The sequence below is a fragment of the Gallinula chloropus genome (genome assembly GCF_964237585.1).
Source record: "Gallinula chloropus genome assembly, chromosome: 1".
Lineage (NCBI taxonomy): Eukaryota > Metazoa > Chordata > Aves > Gruiformes > Rallidae > Gallinula > Gallinula chloropus.
In genome coordinates, this window is record NC_140085.1 from 86598797 (window position 1) to 86625204 (window position 26408).

General features: G+C 44.5%; 1 protein-coding gene across 1 annotated transcript; it reads left to right on the forward strand.

Annotated features, from left to right (window-relative positions):
• The first annotated feature begins 188 nt into the window (after positions 1–188).
• On the forward strand, positions 189–26074 carry GDAP2 (ganglioside induced differentiation associated protein 2). Its single transcript, XM_084279331.1, has 14 exons — positions 189–218; positions 1459–1702; positions 3189–3328; positions 7865–8018; positions 9584–9672; positions 11974–12050; positions 13230–13389; positions 15211–15361; positions 16307–16383; positions 17682–17758; positions 18726–18865; positions 19470–19524; positions 24221–24364; positions 25260–26074. Exons 2-14 carry the CDS (start codon positions 1527–1529, stop codon positions 25305–25307), a joined length of 1488 nt encoding a protein of 495 aa, XP_084135457.1. The 5' UTR covers positions 189–218; positions 1459–1526; the 3' UTR covers positions 25308–26074.
• Positions 26075–26408: the final 334 nt, after the last annotated feature.

Below are 26408 nucleotides of genomic sequence, written 5' to 3' on the forward strand. Positions count from 1 at the left end.
GCCGGAAGCGCCTCGGAACGAGCGGGGACAGCCCCGGCCGGAAGCGCGGCGATGAAGCCGGCTGCCCGGGGCCGGGCGGCAGCGGCAGGAGGGGCGGTGCCGCTCCCGGAAGCGGAAGCGTGCGGCAGCCGCCCCGCTTTTCTGGGTGATGTCGCCGAGCCGGCGCCGGCCAGGACCCTCCGGGCGGGCGGGGCTGGCAGCGGCGCGGCGCTTTGCCCGTGAGTTGTTGCGCGGCCCCGCTGCGAAAGAGGCCGCTGCTGGCGGCGGTTGTGGTTCCGTACCGATGGGGTCCGGGCCGAGGCGGGGAGGGGGGGGGAGGCGCCGCTGCCCGCTCCCCGGGCTGCCGGCCTCGCCCCTGACAGTGGGGCCGCGGCAGGCGGGAGAGACAGGGCCTTCCTCCCGGGCAGGGGCACGGCGCGCCGCGCCGCCCGGGGGCTTTAGGGGCCTCGGCTGCCGCTCGCAGCGCTGTGCTGTGCCGCGGCTGGCGGGTGCGAGCTCTCCCGAGCCAGCGGTGGGCACGGGCCTGTGGCGAAGGGCGGAGAGCAGGGGGGTGTGCGGCAGGGAAGTTCCTTAGGCGAGCGCGTTTGCGCCAGCCCGCTGCGCTCGTCGGGTACCTACCCGGAAAGGGTACCGCCTTGGCGGTACGCGCTGGCCGGTGAAACGCGCGTTTTGGCGAGCCCCAGCCTTGCGCCAGCAGCCCCTGTCTTCCCAGCCTTTGTCAGGCGGCAGGGTTCGGGCTGCAAGGCCGGCGTTCGCCGTTACAGCTTTGCTTTCTTTTCCGCAAAACCGGCGTCGAGTCGGAGGGGTTTCGCGTCCCAGGGATGGGCTGTAAGAGCTCGGCTACTGTCAAGTCGCGTTTGTGGGCTTTCGGAGCTCGGTGAACAGCGAGGGTTGTGCCATTTTCGGGGAGGGACGATGCTTTTGTTGGTCGGTTTGTAAGGGTTTTCCTCAGTGAAGGGGGTTTGAGCATCGTGGTTGTTTGGCAGGTTGGTTGGGGTTTTGGGGAGGTCTTGTGTTTGTTTGTTTGGCTTTTATTTGACCCAGAGCTAGAACAAAATCTCTGAAGGGACAGACTGTACACACCCTGCCAGAAATTAGCTTGCTTTACTTGGATAAAGAAATAATAACTTTCAGAAAGGCTGAGGTCCTTTCTACACTTGAGAATCTGCCTTCAGCATTTACAAAACACAAGATTGTAAGCCAGTTGGGCCAATTTAATCTTCTCTATTAAATGTTATCATCTTGCAGCGCTGGAAAGGGGTTGTTACACTGCAAGCATTTGCGTTGCCTTTTTGCATACAGGTAACAGAACAGAAAGAGGGAGCAGTGGAGGGGGAAATCCGCTATTCTGTTTTCTGCTAGCTGTAATTGCACTACAGCCTTGTGAAAGGTCTGGCTCCACAGGAATTGCTTTTAGTGAACAGCTGGTGACCTGCTTTGATTTTTCTTCCTTTCAAGCACCTGGAAAACTCCAGTGAGAATTGGAGTGTGGCAAGTTAGCAGAGGAGAGGAGTTGTTTCCATTCCATGGATCCCCTGGGTGCTCCTTCCCAGTTTGTGGATGTTGACAGTCTGCCAAGCTGGACTGATGCCTATGAGGCTAAGCAGCTGGACTGCCACTCAAATCCTGTTGAAAAAGCTCACAGCGATGTCAGATCACCTTTTCCATACAGGAAAGACATCAATGCAAAAATAATCTTATGGTAAGTTCCATGTGGCTTCCATGTGTTTATCATCACTTCTCCATTTACTGCAGGATCTGTTTGCCTCATATACAGATTGCTGCTGCAGAAAAAAGCCTTTAAACCCTCTTTTCTGGAGTCAAACATTACAGATCTGGAAAGAAAATTGTAAATCTGAAAGTCTGAGATTTTACTACACTATTGGTTATGACTTGCATGTTCATAGGCATTCCATGCAGAAGACTGGAGCTGTGTTTCCTCTGTCATACTGTACGCTTGATATCAAAGCCTAATTAGGCATTCTGATGCAGTTTTTGAAAACTTTAAGAATGTACTTGCAGCCTACGAGCTTTTTTTCTTCGGTGGCTTTATTTTGCCTTCGCTTTTCCCATTTGGATCAGTATTTCTTTCATGCAGTTCTTGTGGCTTACTTTGGGCTTCCCTCCCCCTGCCCTTCTGTGTTCTGTCTATATGTTTTTCTACCAAAACCCTGTTGATAAAGTACAGTGTGCCAAGGTGACTCCATCAGTTTTTCTTTCCTGCAACTTAGATACTTGAACCTGCTCTCTAGATAAGTAACTGTTAATGTGAAGAGAGAAGGATTTCTCAGGGACACACATTCAGGGATCAGCCTGAACCTCTTTCTGGTTAATACATGCAGGAAATGGAACTGTTCATGGATTTCCTGAGCTTCATTATGTAAAGAAGGAAAAGGTTAAACATCTCTTACAGCTTGGGCTTGGGTGTAATAAACGTGTGCAATTTCAACTGTGGTTTGAATCTCTCCCTGCAGGGGTGGGGGGGGCAGTTACTCATTCCTTTCCTATGCTCTTGGTCCTAAAATCTCTAATGGCTGCTGCTGTGACAGAAAGCAGGCCAGAGCTTTGATAATTGCCTTGGGTGCATCTCTGCTTTGTTTATCTTCTGCATGTCTGATTCTTGAACAGCAGGATGAACACGATTGAATTGTGGGGATCACAAGTTTGGATCAAAACCCAATGAAAACTTTTCTAGCTGCAGTGTCCCTCTAGATCTGTAGTGGTCTGAGGAAGAGCAGCAGCGGTGAGGGGCCCTGGGCAGTGCATATCCAAACTGAAAAAAAGCACTTCAAGGAAAAAAATACTGAAGTTTTGACAGTAATACACCACAAGGGCCGACTGTCCTCTCTAAGAGAGAATACCTGTGCGTTTGGAATGTGCTACGCTGCTTCAGATACTCTGCTAGCTAAACTGCCCATGGCGCTGCCTTGTGTGCAAACATCACTAAGTTACTGTTGAGGCCAGGGGGTTTTAAGGAAATGATGGGTTGCATGCAGTCTTTCTTCATCAGAGGCAACGGATGATTCTGCATGGTGAGCATGTCAGCGTTCTCTGCGCTGTGTGGGCACTGGAGCACTGTTGGTGCTTTTCCTTTACCTTGGCATTTCCTTGCTTGGCAGCACTTTGTCTAGAATATCCTGCTTGGTCTTACATTGAGCCTGCAATAAACTGTTTCCCTGTTTCCTTAGGAAAGGAAATGTAGCGTTACTGAACTGCACAGCCATAGTAAATACCAGCAATGAGTCTCTCACTGATAAGAATCCAGTATCTGAGAGTATATTCATGCATGCTGGGCCTGACCTGAGGGATGAACTCCAGAAGCTCAAAGGTAAGTGGGTGGAGACATTTTTGTATCATTGAAATCTATCGTCCTTTCATCATACAAAGCATCAGGATTTGGGCATTAACTAAAATCAGGATATAACAACTTCTTCCTGCTTTACCCTGCCAGAGTCTGGTGATAATGTGAGGGTATGTGAGGATGATAGTAGAGGAAACTTGTTCCAGTCTAGTCGCATCTCTTTTTGCCAGTTAGGTTACAGATGTTTGAATTGCTGAGCCCTTATTTTGTGATGCAATTAATTCCCATTGTTATCTGAAGCCACTTAGAGTAGTCATCAGAGATTTTACTTGAGGGACCATTTTTGTGCATCTTCAGATTTTGCTCTGCTCCTCTTCAGTGTGTGTACACTGTGAAGAGCGGGAACTGAAGGTCACTATTGCAGAAATTAAGTGGGTTCTAGTACATGTTTTTTGTATCCTCTTTGAGCCTAACTCAGAGCCTGTCAGGAAACTGTGGCAATAATAGATGGGGTGATAAAACACTGCATATCTAAATGAAGTCTTAGTGACTGCTTAAATGGTTCAGTTTGTTTATTCCACAAAATAGATTACTTTATTAGAAAGTTGTGGGGCTAACGGAAGGCTGTTCTGGAAATGGATGAAGTTTGCTTTAACTGGATTCTTTATTAACAGAATTTATGACTGATAATGAGATTTATAAGTACTCAGCTTTATATTCCCAGTGCCTGCTAGACAAAGAGTTTCCTTATTTTGTGTGTGGGGAATGAAGAGTTTATGGTTATCCAAGGTCATTCACAAGTTTAATATAGTTTTGCGCTAAAGGTTCTTGTTTCTAGTAACTGTGGTACTGAGCTGAATTTTGAGACCCAACTGATTCCCAATTAATACTGCTCACTTTCTTGGGTAACAGTAACAAATTGGGCAGAAGAGCCATAGAATCTTGAAGAGAAACTTCCAGTAGCTTAAACTGCAATAGAATAGCCATCCTCTCTTTCGATAAAATCATGTTTTGCTGATGGAGCTTGTGTTCTGAGAGTAACCTGGAAGCAAAACAGGAGGAGAAGTAACAATTTCGTGGGAGATGGAAAAGTCATGCTTTGGGTGGAAACAACTGTTAAAATACAGCAGACGTTGTAGAATGATTAGGACCCTGACAGGTACACCAGAACTCTTCTGAAATAAGCTTGAGTTTCTTACACACACTGTGAGGTGAGAGGAGAGGGACAGTGCTGTCAGCTCTGTAGGGAGCTGTTTGTAAACGTTGGACTTAGCTTCTTAAATTCCCTTTTACCATACTGGGATATGTGTAGTTTTGCATCCTGTGCCCCTGTCATGACGCTGATGTCCTCTCTCTGATGTATTCTGTGGGTTCTCTTTAATTTTGTGACCAGAGCTCTTCAGAAGTCAGTTTTCCTGTGACACTGCTGGCGTGTTGCGTGGGGGAGGAAAGAGGCGCTGGGTTACAGCTCTAGCAGTTGTGCGCTATGAGCATGTTTGTTATGGTAGCAGAAGCAGCAGAGAGATTAGTTGAAGTAGCTTATCATTTTGTCACCTCTGCCTCCTTTTTACGCTCTCTCCCATTTAACCTTGAACTGCTTTCATAGGAGAATGTTCTCTGGGAACAAGTGAAAATGCATGGTTGTTGCTTTAAAGCTGTAAAACGGGTGCAGTGGCAACTTTGCGTTCTCTCCTGCTTTATCCCTACTGCGTGGTACATATTCACATTTCACAGACTCCAAGGAAAAACAATCATAGTTTTAAAGCATGTGACATGCTGCCCTTTCAAAGGCCTTGGTGTTCTGTGAGGCTCAGCTAACTTGTGCCTTGCTGGGGAGCAGCGTGTAGTTGTGGTTAACACAAATACTGCAGCTGGGGTCCAGGCTTGTAAATGAAGGGGCATTGATGTATGCTTGTTTGTCAAAATATACTTGTTGCAGTCTCATAAAGACCTTCTGTAAAGCCAATGCTTAGTGGTCTTCCAGCTCCGGTGAAGCTTTTTCTCTGCTGCACACTTTGTGTGAAGGATTCAGACTTTCCATTTTAAATCTGCAGAGAAAGCTGTTCCAATAGGTGAAATCTCACCAGTTAAAAAAACAAGATCTTGACTTTGTTTCCAGCTTTGCCACAGATGTTGACCTTGTGCAGCTCAGTCTACTAGCCCACCTGACTCTGTATTTTCAAATAGCGATAATGCTTGCTTCTTTTTTTAGTTTTATAAATTTTGTAGAGATCTCTGGGCAGAAGGCATTGGGAAGTACTATGGTTGAAGTGTAGTTAGAGATTATTGATGCCACATCTGGCTGTCTGATTCATAGAATCATAGAATGGTGTGAGTTGTAAGGGACCCCAAGGATCATAGAGTTCCAACCCCCCTGCCACAGGCAGGGCCACCAACCTCCAGGCCTGGAGCTACACAAGGTTGTCCAGGGCCCCATCCAGCATGACCTTGAACACCTCCAGGGATGCGGTCATCCACCACCTCTCTGGGCAGCCTGTTCCAGCAGCTCACCACTCTCTCTGTAAAAAACTTCCCCCTAATATCTAATCTAAACCTTCCCTCCTTTAGCTTTAATCCATTCCCCCTTGTCCTGCTGTTGTCTACCCTTTTAAAAAGTTGATTCCCATCCTGTTTGTATGTTCCCTTCTGGTACTGGGAGGCTGCAATGAGGCCCCCCACAGCCTTCTCTTCTGAGTGCAGGCTGAACAAGCTCAGCTCCCCCAGCCTCTATTCGTAAATGTATTCGATTCCCACTGAATTCACAACTGTACCTTAGCCAAACTTGCTTCGTTCTTTTTCACAAGACAGTTTATTTTCCAAGAACAAGCCCTTGCTTGCTCTTCTGTTGTCGTGTGACTTGGATGGACCATGGAGAAAGAATAGTAACTTGACAGCTGATACATTAAGCCTTTCAGCATTAGGTTCTACTTTCTCCATATTGTGCTGCTTTAGTTGCTCTCTTGAGCTGAGGTGTCTTAAGAGGGTGTGCAGTAATTCAGAGCAGCATGCTTGGTTCTATTATGCTGTTGTATTACTTCTGATTAGCCCAGAATAAGCAAGGTGGAAGCCTATGGACGTTAAGGCTGTGGTATATTGGATCAAAAAGTGTGTGATATGTTGACTTAAAGGCAACGTGTTGTTGCCATTAAAAAGACAGGCTTAAAGCCTTGAGTAAGGCAGAGTCTCAACCTGGGATGTCTCTTGCTATCAAATGTGCTTTTGTTCATGCCAGTAGCTCGCCTGTGCACTGCAAGGAACAGAGAGGGAGAGGTGAATACTCCTGTTCAGTGGGCAGCTTCACGATTGACTTAAAGCCAGTCTACCACGATTCTGCTGCCAGAAGGGTGACTGCAGCTGCCTGTTCATGTCTCAGTCCTTTTTGTGAGTGCTAGCGAGATACAAGAACGGCTGGAAGGCTAATAAGGTTGAAATACTCATTGAAAATACTCATTTTCATCCAGGTCAGAAAGTGGAAATGCAGCCTGTACAAGCAGAAGGAAGAAGGTGGAAAATGCTTGTCCTTGAGGGGAGGGAAAGAGAAACACTAGAAGCACTTCTTCAGCTGTCCAGAAGTGGAGTGGAGTAGATTTGGGTGAAGATGGGGAGAGCTAGCAGACTTTTCTTCTAGGTGCCAAAGAAAAAACAGGCTTCAAACACAGTAGCTGTTCTGGGTTTTTCGTTATCAGAAACATATTGGAAAGCTGAAGGAAATGGAGTGGTCCATGTGTGTCATTCAAGGTTCTGACAAACCCATTTCCCTTGCAAAAAAACTACATGAGTAAAATTTGAGTAGCTTGCAGGCGTTAGCCAAAGAGCAATCAAACTCAAAAAGAGGTAAAGATGTAAAGGATAGTAGAGAGCAGTGAATGATCCTAGAGTAGGTAACTGGAGGGTGCTGGGAATGGTACAAAGAAATGTGGTGTTTGAACTTCAGAAGTCCTGACATCTGGTCTGTCAGGAAAGCAGTGATCTCCATGAGAATCCCACTCCTGACTTGTGGACACAAAGCAACTTGCAAAACAAAGAGGACCAGCTTGTTCTGGGAGTGTAGATGAAACACGTCCTTGATCCATTGCTTTTTAATAGCTTTGCCAACAGCTGGTGGGTTCGATTAAGGAGGTTTACAGTCCTTTTATCCAAATCTCCCCAAACCAAGTTGTTGAAGTCAGAAGGACTTTTGTCTGGTTGTATAGCATACTTGTACATCAGTTCTCTGCACCTGGTGAAGTCATTTCTCCTTTTGGCTTTGTGTGTGGCGTAGTAAGCAGTGCAGTTAAACTGCAGGAAATGGTGCCTTGTTTCTCATTGTGTGCATAGTTTTAAAATTCAGAGGAATGAGCACAGATTTCACCTCTTCAACCTGACTACTAAGCAGCTGTTATGAGATAGAACACTATCCTTAATATTTAATGACTTGGAGATTATTAGGTTATTAAATATTAATGTTTAAGACTTCATATATCGAAGTGGAGTTGTCTGACTCTGGAGGAAGTCAAGGACTTGAATGCTTCCAGCTTTCTTACCGTGTCGCTGGTGTTTATCCTTGGTGTTTATTTTTATCAGGCTGCAGGACAGGTGAAGCTAAACTCACCAAAGGATTTAATTTGGCTGCACGCTTCATCATTCACACCGTGGGACCCAAGTACAAGAGTCGGTACCGCACAGCAGCCGAGAGCTCCCTGTACAGCTGCTACCGCAACGTCCTGCAGCTCGCGAAGTAAGCACGCAGCGGGGGTGAGGGTTTGCCTTCCGTGGCACATCTGGTTTAGGCACTTGGTTCTGCACAGAGGCCAAATGGCTGCGAATGCCTTCTCACCTATACTGGATTTGGTGAAGGATGTAAGAACATCAGTGGCTTTGTGGTATGCCTCCAGCCTTTTGTTACCTGTGCTGCAGCATGGATTAAATGTGCAGGGAGATCTGAGCTGGTTCAAGTCCTGGGACAATGTAGCTAGAGCTGTACAGCCTTCAGAGACTTTGAGGAGAGGCAGCATTAATAACTGTGTTGGGCTCCCTGCTGCCTAAAGTTTTAAAGAAAAGTTCAAGTTCGATGCTGCCAAAAATTCAAGCACTGACTTCATGTGTGTCTGCAGCCACATGGACATATCTACAGGCAAATCAACTGTTGTATTGGTTCATGTATATGGCCTCTCTGCCATAGCCACCTGAATTCTGAGTTAGGGTTCAAGGTTACTTCTAAATGCACAGTTGCTGCAGATGGGTTTGTAGTTTTTCCTCTTTCATCAGTGGTGTTTTCTACTTCCTCTTAGCTAACAGATTTTTTTTCCATCTTTCTGCTTTCTATTTTTCTGTGTTTGATCATATACTCTGTTCTTCTCCTTCAATTGCTGCTGTAATGGTAGCAGTCACAAAAATTACCTGAACAAGAGCATTGTGAGAAAATATACTTAATTTCTTAGTGTTGGGAAGATAATTCTTGCAAGTCTGCACTCTGTGCTGCAGTGCAGTAATAACTGTTTCTAGCATATGCCAGTTTTGTTCTGCCTCAGAACTCACAAGCAAAGTCAGGTCTGGATTGTAATACGTTAAAAACAATTAAAAATTCTAATCATTCTGCTTACTGAATTCTGAGTGCCTTTCAGTCAGTCTGTGTTCTAAAGTAACTTTTGACACTTGTAAAACTGTCTACCAGCTCTGGGCTTACTCAGACTCCTCTGATGACTATTGGCAAAACTTCTCCTTTACTTTTCTCCAAAATGCATCCGTCTGCCTGAAGCATCCTACTGATCTTCATTTTGTGTCGCTTCAGGCCAATGATTGTCTAATCATACCTAGGATTGCATAAGCCACCTTGGTCTGTGTCCAGACCTCTAAAAAAACATGATGAGTCAGTTGGAGGAACAGAATAATATTTCCAATAAAGAACACCTTCTTTTCCCCTCCACCTTACTTTCCTTCTTGTATAGGATTGGCAGTATTTTGGAAAGGATTGCAGGGAGCTTGAGGGAAGAACCTCATTCAGGATATGAGAAATTTCATGTATATCTCGTATGTAGGAACAGCATAGCTGAGGTAAAGGAGAAATGTAAGAATACACACAAGAAGGAACAGTGTGGATTCATTAATGGTTCCCTCTTTCTCTGCTTACTGGTGGTATGTGTGTGTCTTGCCAGGAAGGAATCCTCCTGCACAAACCTGAAAGAGGGTTGCTGCTGCATGGAGGCAGGAAAAAAAAGTACTGGTGTTATCTACTCTACTGACAGACATTTGTTCTCATCTGTTAGCCTGCTGTTAATTTGTTTTTCTTTTTCTGGATTTCAGGGAACAGGCAATGTGCTCTGTAGGATTTTGTGTCATTAACTCTCTGAAAAGATGCTACCCCTTGGAGGATGCAACCCACATAGCGCTGCGTAAGTGGTCTGGGAAGTCATGTAAACTGGGTGGTAGCGTTCAGCAGATCACATACCTCTGACAAACTGCTGTTGATGGGGAAAAGGTTTGTTTTAGGGGGCTGTAGTTTGTTAGATCCTATAAAAAGGGAAGACCTTCCATCTTGATCAGGAAGTGGAGGATAAAAACAGATGATCCTTTCTTTGTTGAGGGATTTTCAGTTAAGATCAATGGGAGCCTTTGCTGGGACTTGCAGTCTTCAATATATTTATTAATAAAAAAGGTGTTGAACAGTGAAGTGAAAGAGTTTGCTGGAAATAGAAAATTGTTCAGAACAGCAAAGATGCAGCCTTAGTGTTACACAGCTTGTGGACCTTGAGCAACAGTGAATTTCATCTGCCCTTGCAGTATCCAAATGTAAAGTGATACTCTTCCCCCACTGACCCACCCATCTATGCTTCTGCCTTCACATGCAAAATGATGGGCTAATCATTTTGATTAGGAAGCTAAATATTGGGATTATTAGTTCCACGAAAACAACAAACCACTGGAGTTCAAAGCAGCAAGCACCTAAGACACAACAAAATCAACAATGTTATGCTGTAAATCTGTGCCTTGCCCATCCTTTAAAGCTGCATTTTCAGATAGAATAGAGTGGAACTAAAGGTGGAGGAGGTTAACAAGAACAAGAAAAGGCAAGAAATAGCTATGTAAGATAATGTCATTTTCCAGCTGGAATAGGCTGAACTTGAAGGGGGTGAGATAGATGCCTATAAACTCGTGAGTGGCCTGGAAATGGTGAATAGGATATTCACTGGCTCCCAAAGTGCTGCTGTGAATGAGGTTCAGAACAAACAAGGGGAAATGGTTCTTATGCTTAAACCCCTTGTTTTATGGAACTGCTTAACAAAAAGCATTATAGAAGCTGGAAGTTTTCAAACTAGTTTGGGTTCAAGAGGAAACTATATTAAAGAAAAAAAAAAAAAGGAAGGCTGGGCTGATGATACTTCAAGAATAAGTAAGTGCTCAGGGAAGAATATTATATGCTTGGCTGTTTCTTTGTTTTCCCTTTCTCTTTTGACTTTTCCATCTCCACTGGCTTGTTCTTTTCTGCTTTCCTCCACCACCACCCAGTCCCTGGACCTTCCTGCATGGTACTCCTGCACTATGGGAAAGTTACTGCAGATGGAAGGAGGGGGTTTTCCTCCTGCTGTGAAAGCTGATTGGAGAAATCTTTCTCACCCTCTGTTTAGCTGAGGTGTTGATGCTGGAGAAACAGTTTGCCTGTTTTATTCTCTGCTGTTTGCCTGTTGAGTGAGACGTCTGAAAACTGTTCGTATGGGTTCAGAAGACTGCTGTGGAACTGCACAGCTGCATTGTCCTGTAAAAGAGTGTTGTAGGTCAAACCAATTACTTACAAATCCCTGTACAGGAAGTATTTGAGTATAGCTCTTTTTATTACCTCTGTTTCTTGAAGAACTCGTACTAATGTAGTCTCTGTAGACCTGACTTCTTTCCTTTATTGTTCTCTTCTGTAGGACTATACACAACTTGATAAAATGCTGCTAGACAAACCTACTTGTTAGGATGCTTTCTCTCTTGGCAGTCTGACAGGAAAGCCCTTGAAAATCCTGATGTGCCAAGATTATTGCAGCTCAAGGACCTCATCTGTACAAGGATGTGTCTGACTGGGAGCTTGGTTCTAAAACCTTTTTCCCCTCAGCTGCAAATGCTTAGGGACTTGACTGTGTCCCTGGATTATACTAAAGCTTTGGGAGAGCCCGAAAAAAGTAATAGAGGGAATAAATTATCTCATGATTTATAAATAATATTTTTACCTGCCTCTTTGGCATAGCTTACCTCAGAGACTGTCTGTGTTTGACTCTGTCTTGCACCAGCTTCTGCTATGGCTTCCTTATCTTGCTTTCCTTATAACGTAGGGCACAGTGACTTGTTCTAGAGATACCTGGTTTTGGCAGTTTGCTCAGCGGTCTGTAAAAGAGAGATTTGCCTTGATTTTGCAGGGTCATAGAATCACATTCCACAAGCTGAGCTAATAAACTAAAATCAGAGAGAAACTTTTCCTCTTTTTGTATCAATCTCTAAAGTGAGAAGCAGGAAAGAGTGAAGATGGAACTTCCAACATGACAAACAACCCTTTTGGTGTGTTAAACTACCACGTAATCTGCACTTGCATACAGCCTGTGGAGCTGTATTGTATGAGGAGAGAGATGTGTCTCTCTATTCTGCACTCTGACTTCCTAACTCATAGTAATTTCTCTTCCAGTTTTACTAACTATATTTAATCTTCTTCATTGCAGGCACAGTTAGAAGGTTCCTGGAGATACATGGAGAGACTCTGGAGAAAGTGGTGTTTGCAGTCTCTGAGCTTGAAGAGGTATCTCGTTGATGTTCCTTCCACCAAAACTCATGGGCATGTTTCATCATCTCTGCAGCATTATTAACTCCTGCATTGCAGAGCTGGAGTCAGATTTCCCTGTCTAATCACATTGAACTTCTGGTCCCACAGCATCCTTCTGTCTCCTAGTAGCACAGTGTCTTTCCCAGTGCTGCTTATGCCTGTAGCAGCACTATGGGCATATTCAGAATCTTTTTGCTTCTGGGTTCCTGAGCCATGAGCAGGAACTGATACTAGAGGTAGTAGCATGCAGTTGTGCTGGATGGGATCTGCTAGCTGGAAGGGAAATTCCTCGTACAAGATTTCCTCCTTAAGCAATGCTGCTTCTCTTGTGCTTTCAGAAGGCCAGTTTAGCATTTAGTCTAGGTGATCCTGCTTTGGCAGAGGGATTGGACTGGATGATCAATTGAGGTCCCTTCCCACTCCTCATGTTCTGTGATTGGAATGCCCACAGATCACCTACAAACATGTTAAACGCTGCTTGTTGAAATAACAAGCTTGACATTTAGTCATCTGTGTTCAGACATGTGCTAGTGGTTTGAACATTGACTTCTCTTGTATATTGGACTTGCCTGGGCAGACCACCCATGGTGTTTAGGTCCTGTGGCATCTGGGTGAGGAAAGAACTGACGTGGGGGGCTCTAAAACCGCTCATTGGTTGGAGACAACACATGAAGTATTACAATGTTCAGGAGATTTTTTTACTGTTTTCCTCAGTGTTGAGAGGGTTTCTCTTGGCTGGTAGTTGCTTTTTTTTTTTTTTTTTTTTCTCCTCCCTGTAAGATGGTTTAAGGTGATCTGTGTAACGGTGCATTTTAAGGTAAGCAGCCCTCCCTGACCTCTGTCATCAGGGCATATTGTAACTTTGTTACAGAACTAAAACCTCAGCAATCTACCTGAGTTCATGCAGATTAAAGCAGTGTCCTCTCAAGGTCATTTTTCAGTATGGGGGGGTGAAAAAAAAACCCAAACCAAAACACACAAACCTTTTATCAAGGTTATCTGCTTTATTGCCAGGTAGCAGCCTGACACAAGCCATTGAGGGAAGTGGTACTTTGCCTCCAAACCTCTGAGAAGGTCCCTGCTCCCAGGGCAGGTGTTACTTCACTGAGTAGCCAGGATGCGTGATAGACCTTCACGCATTTTTCTTATTTGTAGGCCACTTACCAGAAGTTGCTGCCTCTGTATTTTCCAAGATCGTTGGAAGAAGAGATACAATCCTTGCCTTACCTCCCTGCAGATATTGGCAATGCGGAAGGGGAGCCGGTAGTTCCAGAGCGGCAGATCAGGATAACTGAAAAGCCGGGTGTTCCGGATGGTAAGTCCCTAACTGAGCTGTGGGATAGGTATCGCTGTGTGAAAGGTGATGGAAAACCAGAGGAGGCAGGATCACTACCCCACCTCACCTAAGGCAGGCTGTAATGAGTCATAGAATGGTCTGGGTTGGAAGGGACCCCAAGGATCACAGAGCTCCAACCCCCCTGCCACAGACAGGGACATCAACCTCCAGGCCTGGATCTACACAAGGTTGCCCAGGGCCCCATCCAACCTGGCCTTGAGCATCTCCAGGGACAGGGCATCCACCACCTCTCTGGGCAGCCTGTTTCAGCACCTTACCACTCTCTCTGTAAAAATAATATCTAATTAAACCTAATTTAAACCCCTAATATCTAATTTACACCTTCCTTCCTTCAGACAGATGCCAAGCTGCCTCACGGGCTTCATGTGTGCCACAGCAGTAACTTCTGCTTTCTGCCCCATTGTGCAGAGTGGTGTGGTTAGAGGATGTGGTAGAGCTGGTCTGTCTTTCTCTTGTTGAGGAAGAAGTGGGTGTCTCTGCAGATTTTTTCCCAAGGTTATTAGCAACTTCGTAGGCTTCTTTTGCAGAATCTTGTGCAGCCCCTAACTTAGCAAAAGGCTGTTTATATATTAGCAAATCTTGTCTCAAATTATAAGATCCTGTTCATGCAGCACGTGCATCAAAATAGTAGATAGTAAATGAAAACTGGGGAAACTCCCTAAAAGGCAGAAGAACTCTATTAATCCAAAGAAATGGTGTCAAAGCCCAGTGGAGAAAAATTTTTTGTTGTCAGGCTGCCTAGATGTCAGGGTTAAGGTGGTAAAATATGTGGGGCAAAACAATTAAATATTTAAAAGAGCATGCCTGTCATATTCTGTCTTATTTATTAAGCAGTGTTATGGAAGTTTTACACCTTAAACCTCAAAAATAGGTAACTTGGAACGGGTTTCAAGGTTTTTCTGCTTTTGCATGACCAGTTAGCATAAAGCTGAATACGCAGTAAGGGTGCAGATAATTCACAGGTTGATACCTGCTCTACCTGCTTATCAGAATCCAATCTCCCCTCTTTCCCCCTTCCCCAGCCTGCTGATTAGAGTGGTATTTGAAGCTCTGTCTGGCTTTGCATATGTAGGAGCCACTGGGTACAGCAGAATCCTCCACTTTTATCCCATTTCTACTGTAGTATGTCACCCTGAAACTGGCAAGTTCATTTCCCAGAGAAACGATGCTAGGAGGCTCAGCAATATTGCTTTATGACACCAAGTTCAGTGGAGCATTCTGGTATTGTCACCAGCAAGCAAACACGTGCTCTTCATCAAACAGTCATGTTGTAAACAATACTAAAAATATCCAAAGTCAGGTTACCACCAGCTCTACGGTATCTGTTCAAGCAGTGAGCTATAAAGATATCAAAGTGAGCCCTTTCTATGGTACTGCCTCTAAACTGAATAAAGCTGCAGCATCTGTCCTTCTGCCTACTGATTTTTTTCCCCCTATGACAAGTAGGACAACCCTAAAGCCTGAGTCTTTCCCTCCAGACCTTATGTCCTGGGGGAATTAACCATTATCCATTGTTAGGAGCTGATGACTTAAGACTTGCCCAGTTAAGTTTCCAGGCAAAGCAGCATTCGGGGCGCCTGTGGTTAGTCGGTCGCATGCTGTAACCTGCCAGTGGCGCTGCTGAGACACCGGAGCCACACGGCGGTACGCGGTGGGTGTTGGTGGTAGTTCCTGGCACCGCGGCTGGGTTGGCTCACCGAAGTGCCGAGCAGTTCCTCAGCAGCGCTCCTGTCCTGTCCGCAGCCTGAACGTTTCACGCTACCTCTGTTTCTACTGCAGATGCTTCAGATGAAGAGGGGCTGGAGGCAGATTTGTCTTTCATTGGTTCCCATGCTTTTGCCCGCATGGAGGGAGATGTTGATAAACAGAGACGCCTCATCCTTCAGGGACAGTTGTCAGAGGCAGCGCTGCAAAAACAGCATCAGAGGAAGTGAGAAGTTCCTTGTGTCTGTAAATGTTTTGCGTTAGTTTGCTCTTCAGAGGACTGACCCTTATGATGCTTTTGTTTTCTGTAACACCTGATCTTCTGGCAAGGAAATACATATAAAGCCTGGTGCCACTGTGGTAGCCTCTCTGGCCTGAAGGGAGAAGGGAAGGAGCAGTAGGAGGGGAAGGGAAGCTTGTGACAAAATCCACTACCATACCCGCTGCATCTGACGAGCTGCCTTATCTCTTTGCCACAAGATGCCATTGTTCTGTCAATGCTTTTTGTAGTGGGGTCACCTGCTTGCAATACAGCCTGCTTGCTCTGGAGCCTCTGGTCAGATAGCAGGATTTTTCTTTCATCTTTCAAAGACAAATAAATGAACATTGAGGTTGTTTTCCTTACTCCCCACTCTGCTAACCCTCATGTGCATGGCCACTTTCACAGAATCAGTTCCATGCCAGAGTCACCTTGAGGCATGATAGTTGGTGTGTGTTGTCAGATGAGGCACTGTGTTATTCATCATTCAGAGGAGAAAAGAAAATCTATATGTGACACTGGTTGCTGTGTAGACTTTTAAAATATATTATCTTTATATCTTTCATACTTTTGAAACACTGACACCTAGCTATTTAAATGGAAAAAACCCTTTTTGAGATCCCTTCAGCCCAAGTGCAGTGCCACTATAGTTACTAGTTGGTGCACATTCACTGCCCTAGTGAAAATTTTTAGGCACATAACTAGGACACTCAAATCTTCTTATTACTTTTTTCCCCAACACTTCTTTCTTTAACAACTTGATAGTTGCTCCATAGGGCAGAAAACCACAACGTTAGAGAGGGGGCTCAGTCAGAATTGACTTGTTTTGTCCTTCCCTTCACGTATACCTCTAGGCTTCTAATGCTAATCCAGATGGGGATTTGATCTGACCATATGTTTTTAACTTTCTAGTTATAATCGCTGGCTGTGTCAGGCAAGAGCTGAAGACCTTTCTGATATTGCTTCTCTTAAAGCTTTGTACCAGACAGGTAAGTTCGAGGTACTGAGGACTGATGTATATTGTCTTAAAGTAAAAATGCAAAACAAAAAGGAAGATTTTTTTTCTTTGGACTTGAGTACAGAATAAGCCATGTTGTTAAGCTAGAAGCCTGGCCATGAAGTAGGCAACCTCTCTGCAGTAAAGCAGAGATTCTCTCTTGTCTTTGAAAGACTGTGTGGTAAACTTGCAAACTGCTTTGCCTTAACAATCTGAGGCTAGATGTGTATTCTGAATTATCTGTAGATTTAGATGGAAGTCAGTACTGTTAAGTTAAACCAATGGATATGGTGATCTGTATGAGATAATTTGTTACAAAGAAATGAATGTTGCTTTCAGGTGATTAGTGTAGTAACTCAGCAGTTACCAAAACAACTTGTAACAGTTTTCCTAAAAGAAGGCTTGCTTTATTTCTTTTAGGCTAGGTACCTGATGCTGTCCCCTGGATGTGTCCCCTAGTAACAATGGCTGAGTACCATGGGGCAGCGTGTCTTGCAGCCTTGAGTTCAGTGGATGGGGAGGTGAGGGAGAGATTCAAAAGGACCCAGTTGAGAGTTCAGTGGAAGAAAATAGCTGCAAGGTCCTTGCAGCCTGGGAAGCAGAGATGGGAAACCAGTACTTCTTGGTTCATATTTACTCTTCTGGATGTAAAAACTTGCTGTAGTCCCAGTGGCTTGTTGCTGCTTTGTACCATGACAGGGAGAAACAGACAAGTAGTCAGGCTTTCAAAAACAGCTGTGTTTCTGCAGGGAAAATCTGTTCAGCACTGTGACTGGTATCATTGTCCTCCTAAAAAATCCAGGCACTTGATCCTTGTGTAAGCACCAAGGCTGTGTGATGCCTTCTACTCAGTAGCTGCCATTTTAAATTCTTGTATTTGCCATAGATGAGCTCTGTGGGCTGCAGGAGCGTTGGATGTCAGAGCTTGGTTTCTAGGAGGAAGTTTGCTTTGGTGGTAGAACTGCAAGTGAGGGTTTTGGTGTTGTGTTTTTGTTAAATAAAAACTCTATGTTATTACTTGAGATTTAGGTAAATGTGGCATATGCAGGCAACATAAAATTGCAGTCCTTAAGAGTTAAGTTTCTCAGGTGTGATGCACACGGTTTGGGATGAGAATAGCTACTGGCACCATGAGAACAGCAGCATTTTTCCTGTGCTGTTAAGATGGAAACCAGTTGCACTGCAAAGACTTTGAGCTGTGGATGGTTCTCTGTCGTTTGAAAGAGACCAACTCCAAGACCACCTGCTGAGAGAAGTTGAAAGACACATTTTTTTCCCTTTCCTTTGTAGGTGTAGATAACTGTGGCCGCACGGTGATGGTGGTGGTGGGAAGGAATATCCCCGTAACGCTGATAGACATGGAGAAGGTAAGGGCTTTGTAAAGCCAGAGCTGTGTAGCTTCACTGTGGTTCAGCCCAGGAGGGCAGCTAAGTACCATGTGGCTGCTCACTCACTCCCCCACCCCTTCAGGGGGATGAGGAGGAGGCTTGGAAGAAAAAGGTAAAACTTGTGGGTTGGGATAAGGACAGTTTGCTGGGACAGCAAAGGAAGAGGGAAATAACAGCAACAATACTAATGGAAGGGTACATGAAGCGGGTGATACATAATGCAGTTTGCTCACTGCCTGGAACCCGAGTGTCACAGAGTGGTGATCCCTCCTCCCTGGCCAGCCCCACCCCACCTTATTATAGTGAATGTGACATCATGGTATGGGATATCCCTTTGGCTAGTTTGGGTCAGCTGTCCTGGCTGTGTCCCCTCCTAGCTTCTAGTGAAAATGAACTCTATCCCAGCTGATAACCAGGTCAAGGTTTCATCGTGAATGTTCAGGATGTAAAAGTCTGATTAGAAGGGTAGCTCACTGTTAGTACTTGAAACATTATCTGTAGGAGACTTAAAAGTGATCAAATAGAAACTATATTTATAGCTGTATTCCTTTATAAAGCTTCCTGTGTGTTGAGGTAGCTTTTTTTCAAGGAACTGGACTGTTTTTCAAAAATAGGCCTAACATGGACTCCTTTTTCCTCTTAAGAAGAGACTTGCCTTGCTTCTATAGCTAAGACATGAAGAGTGAAATGTAACAAGTCAAATTAGTTTTTCATAAACAGTAGGAATTTATCTCCATCTGTGTGGTTGTCCTAGACCAAAACAAAAAATCTAAGTTATTACAGTCAAGTTGAAGGCTTGGAATGTTCACTTTGCTTCTGTAGCTGAAACATAATACAACTCAGCCTCATGATTTGTGTGTGAATGAATTAAAGGAAGCATATTAAGGTTTGATGCAACTGTGAAAGAGTTCTTTGCAAATATAAATTTAACTTCTTTCTGTCTCAGGCTCTTCTGTATTTCATTCACGTCATGGATCATATTGCAGCAAAGGAATATGTCCTGGTGTACTTCCATACCCTCACAAACGATTACAATCAACTAGACTCTAACTTCTTGAAGAAACTCTATGATGTTGTTGATGCCAAGTGAGTAGCAATAGGAAAAGCAGCCCTTTGGGTTGTGTTCAGATGCTGTGCAGATGTTTTTCTTTTCCTGTGTCTGTGTTCCCATTTACTTGGGGGAGAGTTTTTTTTCTGGGATAAAGATCTAAATAAATAACAAAGGCAGGAGGAAGGGAGACAAGATGGGGGCTTGTCTTGCTTTGGGGTTTTTTTTCTTTCTTGAAAACATCTATTAAACTAAGAAGTTCTGTCCCCTACAGTCATTTCTGGAGCTGCTGGAGGGACAAACTGTGTATTGCCTGTCTCTATCCAGCAGTGGAGCTTCTGGAGCCTGGCTTTGTTAGAAAGTGTGTTGCCAGCTCTGAGGGAAGAGGCTCGCCCAACCTTGGCAGTCAGAATTTGTCTGTAGCTTTCACTCTGCAGGTTGTGATATTTTCAGCTGAAAAATAATCATTCTGCTTTTTCTTACCCTCTCCCCCTTTGCATTTACTTCTGTTGTAACTTTTGTGAAGTTACGTCTGACATATCGCGGGCGCTTCCAGGAAGCGATCTGTGTGTTGACAGTTCTGCTGTGTAGGTGAGCTCAACCTGAAGTCACTGAAATGATTTTTTTCATTCTCTAAACCAGGTACAAGAGGAACTTGAAGGCACTGTATTTTGTCCACCCAACATTTCGTTCAAAGGTGAAGTAAACTGTATAAAAGTGTATTTTGGGTGTTGGCAGAGTAGCCTGTCAGACTGTAGTGTGAGGAATGTGGAGGTATACAAAAGACTTCCAACACTAGGCAGTATCTTCTTTATCCATATCTGGCAGGGTGACAGACTGTGCCCAAAAACAGTGGGAGTTCTTTTTTTATGCAGTTCATCTCTTGAAAGTTTCACCTTCCCTTTCACCAGGAGGAATTGCACATGTGCTGCCTGTATCGTAGAGCTGCACTGGTAAGGGCAGCAGGCATGTGTCAGGCAGCATTGGGATTACTCAGGGTTAGAAAGTGTGGAGTAACAAAAGAAGGATGGGAAGAAAGTCTTTGTGACGGAGTGCAGAAAAATCCTTCAGGAAACTGAACTTGTCAAGCAGTAAAATATTATCCTTGGCTGTGACCTATGTGGGGCAACAGAAGATGGAGCTCACTCACTTCTGTGCTACTCATATTGCAGCAGTATGAGTACTTCAGATGAACTAAGTGGCAGCAGCAGCCATTCCTAACCTTTTTTTTTGTTCTTTTAAAGCAGTTAGAAATATGATCCTCCACGTTCACATCAGATTATCCTCTGTGTTTATTCTGCTTTTTGCTGACATTGATTAAATTTGAGAAAGTTACACGCCTGGAAGAAACATCTGTTTGCACGTGTTCAGCAAGAATTCCTCTGCTAAGTAAATTTCCAGGGTGTCCTTTCTTTGCACGTGCATGGCAGGGACACTGTGAGACTTGGTGCTTCCTTGTTTATATGCAGATGAGACAGAGGCTTCCCTGCAGCATGCCTGCCAGTTTCTGTCTGGATATTAATTATTTCCACAAGGTACAGATCTGAGGTCTGAGTGCTAGAAACAAAACTGTCAGCTCTGATGCTCCTGAAAATGTAGGAGCTGGCATAGAACATTACTAAGGTCATAAAGCCTAGTGGAAAAGGTGAAGCTAGAAAGTACTAGTGGTTTAGATTCTGAGCAGCACTTCATCCCCATCCTCTATTCCCATCCATTTCTATCAACTTGGTTGAGAAATATTTGTGTGGTGGAGGATCATGGAATCATAGAATGCTTTGGGTTGGAAGGGACCTCAAAGGTCATCTAGCTTGACGTTCGCCAGCCTACTGTCATGTTCTCCATCCCTTTGGGAGCTGCAGTGGGACTCAACAGGTCAGTGGGGCAAACAGATAGTTGGTGGGAAGCAGGGAGGATGAGAGATGTTCCCTGACATGCTGGAAATTGAATTGGTTTGTGTCCTATCCCAGCAGCACAGCTGGAGGCAAAAGAGGATGTGTGTCCATGTCTTTCTGCAAAGCCTTTTCTCTGACCATAAGGAAAGTGGGATTGCTACTGACTGACACAGAGATCGTCCACGTGTGAAACACGATGGGGAATATGCAGTAGAAAGTCATGGTAGAGAAGGTGGCAGCTAAGAGGGAATGATTTTTCTCTCCCCTCCTTTTTTGGGTTACTTCTAGGCTGTTGTCCCCATGGAAGATTACTAGTTCAGAAGCCTCAACTGTCTTAAAATGTTTGTCACATTTATCCTCCTATTTGGAGCACTGTCTTCCTTCCCTAGAAGTAGTGGAAAACTGTGTCTCAAACACAGGAGGAAGGCTTGTGTGTTCCTGCAGCTGCCCAAACACACCACCCTTGTACATGTATCTCATTCTTAACTCTCTGCTATAAATTGTCTGTTTTACAGCAGCGTGGAATCCTGGCACAGTGGGTGGCTGCCATCTGTTAGAGTTGTGTTGCTTATTTCTGGGATAAAAGGGATTAAGAGACTTTTAATTGTGTCTCTTGGAATCTCATGTGCCCCTAGAAAACAAGCAAGAGTTCTCAATGTAGTTTATGGTGCCAGCCATGATTCTTTGTTTGGTTTCTAGGTATAAAACTGTTTCAGAATATACATATTCTGAGGATAATTGCCTGGGGGGTTGGTACACAGGGAGGAAGGTTCATCACCGTGTAGCTGAAGCAGGGTGTGTCACTGCACAGTCCGTTTTCCTGCACTGGTCCTGCCTTGTTTGCGCTGTGATGTGAGCGTCCGTGGGATCGCTGAAGAGCTTGATGCTCTTGTGCTGCTGAAATGTAGTTGTTGTGATGAAATGGCAGCATAGGCAACAGCAGATCCTCTGGAGCTGGCATCAACTCTTGAATGCTTCACCACCAGCCCTAAGACTGTTACCCTTGAAGTGCTGTCACACTTTGCTCCTTTGAACTGTTGCTTGTAAATGTTCTTCATGGAATCACGGAATGGAAGGAGCAGGAAGGGACCTCTGGAGATTCTCTAGTCCAACCCCCTCCCAGTCAGAGCAGGGTCACCAAGAGCAGGATGCACAGGACAGCATCCAGATGGGTTTTGAATATCTGCAGAGAAGGAGACTCCAGAACCCCTCTGGGCAGCCTGTCCCAGTGCTCCCTCACCCTCACAGTAAGGAGGTTCCTCCCCATGTTTGGGTTCTGCTTGTTACTGCTGTAGCTGCCAAAATGCAAGTAAAGAGCTCCTTGGGTTACTTCTGTATGAACCCTCTCTGTTCCCATCTTCTGAGAGCTCTCCAAATGAAGCAGGTTTAGAGCTTATGTTCTGAGGAAGCATCAGTGGCTGGATCTGAAACCATCTCACCCATGGAAATACTGTTTTCATAAATTTAGTACCTTGGCTGACCTGAGTTTCGAAACTGAAACATACCTGAATACTCAAATTAGGTATTCATAATTATCATAATCTTTGTATTTTTCATGAACAGTGGTTGTCTTGTTTTTCTGTAATAGTCATGAAAGCAGTTTCTGGAGATCAGATGCCAGTATAAAGGTTGTTGGAAATCACTTGCAGCTTTTTCTGCACAAGATCCTTCCAATTGTAATAAAATTTCCCGTTTCTCCTTGGGGTACCACCCAGTTAAGAGATTGGTGACAGGCTGTATCTGCTTTGGGGGTCGGGTTTGAGAGGAAGACATCTGATACTGTGGTTTTCTAGTTTGGCAGTGACTTTGATAGCCTTTTATTCCAATGCATAACTGCAGTACAAGAAAAATGAAGGAAAAATTAAGCAGATGACTAGATTTTTAACTCTGACTGCTCTGGTATAATCTTCTGTCCGTTAATAGGGATTATATTAAAAGTTCTGTGTCTTCCATAAGGAAATGGCTGCTTTCATATTATTGTTTCTATGGCCTGTGATTATTGAGAATGGAGGTAATAGGAAAAAATATCTAGAAATGTTTCTGCTCCTTTCCCTTTTTTCTGTATTACTTGGTAAGATGTGTCAAACTGCAGTGGCTTCTGTGGGGAGGAGGGAAAAGAGCTTTTCCTGGTAACAGTTTTTGTGATGGCTGCAGAATATTCCCTGTTAGGCTCTTATGCATCAAACATCCATAGCAGGTATGTTTAATGATTGTCTTTCCTAATACGCCTTGGAATGCGTGTTGCTTTGGTACTTATTGAACTGTCATCCAGTGTCACTTGTAAGAGTTCTTGTTAGAAAAAATACAGTAAATAATGGATCCCAGTAATAATCTGTCTCCTTGCTTTCTGCTAACAAATCTCTAATTCTGTCATTAAAAAACCAAACTGATCTTAAATGTTCTATCCTGCTCTTTACATCCTTTTCTCTCTTTCATGTTCCTTTCTCATGACAGTATGCTCTTTTGAGTAGGCAGCATCGCTATTCCAGGACATTTTTTAGGCATCAACTCTTTCTTTCAAGGTTGTGTTCAGGCAGATCCTTTTTATTGCTCTAATATTTCAGTTTTAGACAAAAATCCTACTTTCCTCAGGGCTTTTTTTGTGACAGGATGGTCACAATCATTTAAGTCAAGCAGGGTAAGCAACAGCTGGTTGCCTGGGACCATATGAGTGGTCCCTAATGTGAACACTTGTGACCTGTAGAACAGGTTTTCTTCTTTCCTTTCAGTCTGCCAGGAAAAGACTAGATAAGAAACAAAGAGCAGTATGCTGCTGCATTTTGGAGAAGGTGGGTTGAAAAGGGAAAGCTTGTGCCGTCAGTTTAAACAGGAATATTTAATAACTGGTAGAAGCATCACTGGTGTCTTACTGGCCTTTGCAAAACAAAAATTCCTTATCCTGTTTATAGCCAAAAGAGACAAAGGAGCAAATACTTAAAGTGAAATCTTGTAGAGTAATTTGATAAGGTTTTGATAAGAAATGTGGTAAAACAGGAGGGCACAGCCAGCCAGCCCAAAGCAGAGAGGAGTTTTCAGTAAGACTCTTGAACAACTGAAAGTCTCTCTCTTTCCCTCCCTCAAATTGCCACTTCTCTGAAAACCTGGAGGCAAAGGGTTGTAAATGCTTCTGTTGGGTATAAAGTTAAATAGGGTTTCTGCTGAGCTGGCTAAACTGGAAGTGAAGATGTGCCGCTGTCCCAATGGCTTTCTGCAGACAGCTGGCAGAACAGCTGTCAGTCTTGTACAGTACAGCAGGCCCTTCAACGGGCAGCTGGGGGAGGAGTGAGTGTGGAGTCAGAAAACATGAGCTTGGAAGTTCTCAGGACAGTGCTTGCTCGCAGTCAGTGGTGCGTGCTTCCTGACCTTGTTGTGTTATTGCCATCATATTAGTGTTCAGAGTTTAACTCCAGCCTGTTTAAGTGCTGTGTTGACCTTGAAGGTTTGGAAAAGCAGCACCGTCTGTTTTTCTTTTGGTTCTTAATTGGTTGGTTTTGTTTTCAGGTCTCAGCATGGTTTTTCACAACCTTTACAGTCTCAGGGCTAAAGGACAAAATCCACTATGTGGAGAGCCTTCAGCAGTTATTCACAGCCATACCCCCAGAACAGATTGATCTCCCCCCTTTCGTCGTCGAGTATGATGCCAGGGTAAGTGACTGCATGTGGCAAGCCCGAGTCTTTGCTCCTAAGTGTAGCTCTTCTGCCTGTCCTGTTCTGCTCTGCAAGAGCTTTGAAGGGACTGACTGCCATGCCTTAAGAATGGGTAGAAGAAAGGGAGGTTTTCCTGGAGAGTCCAGTTGTTGTTCTGTGAGTAAGGATTTTCTTCATTTAATTTTTTTCTAAGTGAGTCCAAGTAGAGGGCTTGGCCAACAAGCAGGCTCATTTCCCAGTAGAGCAGTCACCTGTGTGCATAAATGGCAGACTACTTTTCTTCAGCCAAGAACTGTGACATAACATGTTGAGAGCCCATGGACAAGATTAAAATTCTTTTTTTTTTTCATTTTACCTTACACTGGCTGCAAAAAGAAATACTGCCTGTGCTTCATATCACCCATCCCACGTTATCAACAAGCACACAGGAAGGGCCAGGGTGGAAGCAGGGAGGGAAAAATGGAACTGTAGAAGGGTGCCTTGCCTTTCTTTTGGTCCTTCCTCCTCTTCTTCACCCCAGGTCTCTAACCATGTGATGAAATGAGTATGGCTTGCATTGGCCAAATCCTTCCAAAGAGAACATGCTGTAACTACAGAGCAACAGCCAGGGCTGTGTGCCTGCATAAGCCACTTAGTCCTGAGTGTCTGGCTGTGCTGCATCTGTGGCTTCCTTGCATCACAGATTTGGCCTGTGCTTTAACCTTAAAACAGAGACAAAACTGAGGCCTGGTTTTGCCTGATCACCAGCACAGTCCTCTCCTGGGTCAATTGTGGCAATCGCTGTACTCATGGAAGACAAAGCCAGGAGTACCTGTTTATTTCTGCCCTGCCCACTGAAGCAGGCTGCATTGGAGAAGAGTTTTGTTCAATTCTCCTTCTGTTCTCATTGCAGGAAAATGGGCCTTACTATTGTTCGTACCCTCCGTCCCCTGACTTGTGATCTGCAGTCCTGTGATGCTGCTGGTTTCCCGTGGATCCAATGACCTGATGCCTGCCAAAACCTGTGCATTTGCCCATGTACAGAATTCAGAGAGAGGGTTTTCCTCCCCCAGCTCTGGTATTTTTTTACTGATGAGATATTTTCAAGCACTCAAGCAATCAGAGAACTTTATGCCACTGTGAACTGTACAACTATTTCAAATATATTTATCCAATGGAAAAGTTGATTTATATTTATCCAATGGAAAAGTTGATTTGGAGATCACTAGGTGTGTTTTATTTTGGGTTTTGGGTTGGATTTTTTTTTTTGAAGCTGTTACATTTATTCCTGAACAGACTCTCTCTTTTCTGGGAAATCCATCACAAGCACTCGATCGTGTTGCCATTTAACTGTTGCCATTTCCAGCTCTGTTCGCAATACCCGTCTCTGCCTGGCCTGCACAGATCCTGTGCGGTACCAGGCTGACACGCTGCTCACCGTGTGGTCTGTGTTTCACATCTGATTACTTTCCCTTTCCGTTGGTGCTGATTACTTTTGGTCTTGACCCAGCAAGAGTGTCTGGAATTGGGAATGCCGTGTCTGCAGGCTGAACAGAGCGCCGCAGCCAAGCCGAGGGTACTGCAAGGCTTCGTACCGTGAACGCTAGGTGAGCTAGGAGCCATGATCAAGTCCCTGTCAGTTTTCATTGGATGATGTGACATGTCAGGATGCCACTACCCTCCCAGTAAGAATAAAATTGAAAAGCATTTGTGGTTTCTTTTCTCTAACTGTAGTTGTTTATGTTCTCCTCTGACATGGCCAGATGTGTTTGCGTGATAAATGAATGCCATATGCCTGAGGGGGAAGGGGAAGCAGTGACTCCAACCCCAGTCTCTACTGGCAAAGATTGTTTCTGAGAGCTGTCTGTGTCCCTTTTATTTCCTGTTAGGCTGATTTTTGACAGACGTACAAGTAGGGGAGCTCAGCCACAGGGTACTTGTGAAACTGGAGGTGAAAAGTGTTTCAGCCTGTCCAATAGGACATCTGAAAGAGGAGGGTGAAGTTTCCCATGTAAAACATAATGAGGGATGGCAGTCCCAAATACAGAAGGACAGAATCCCT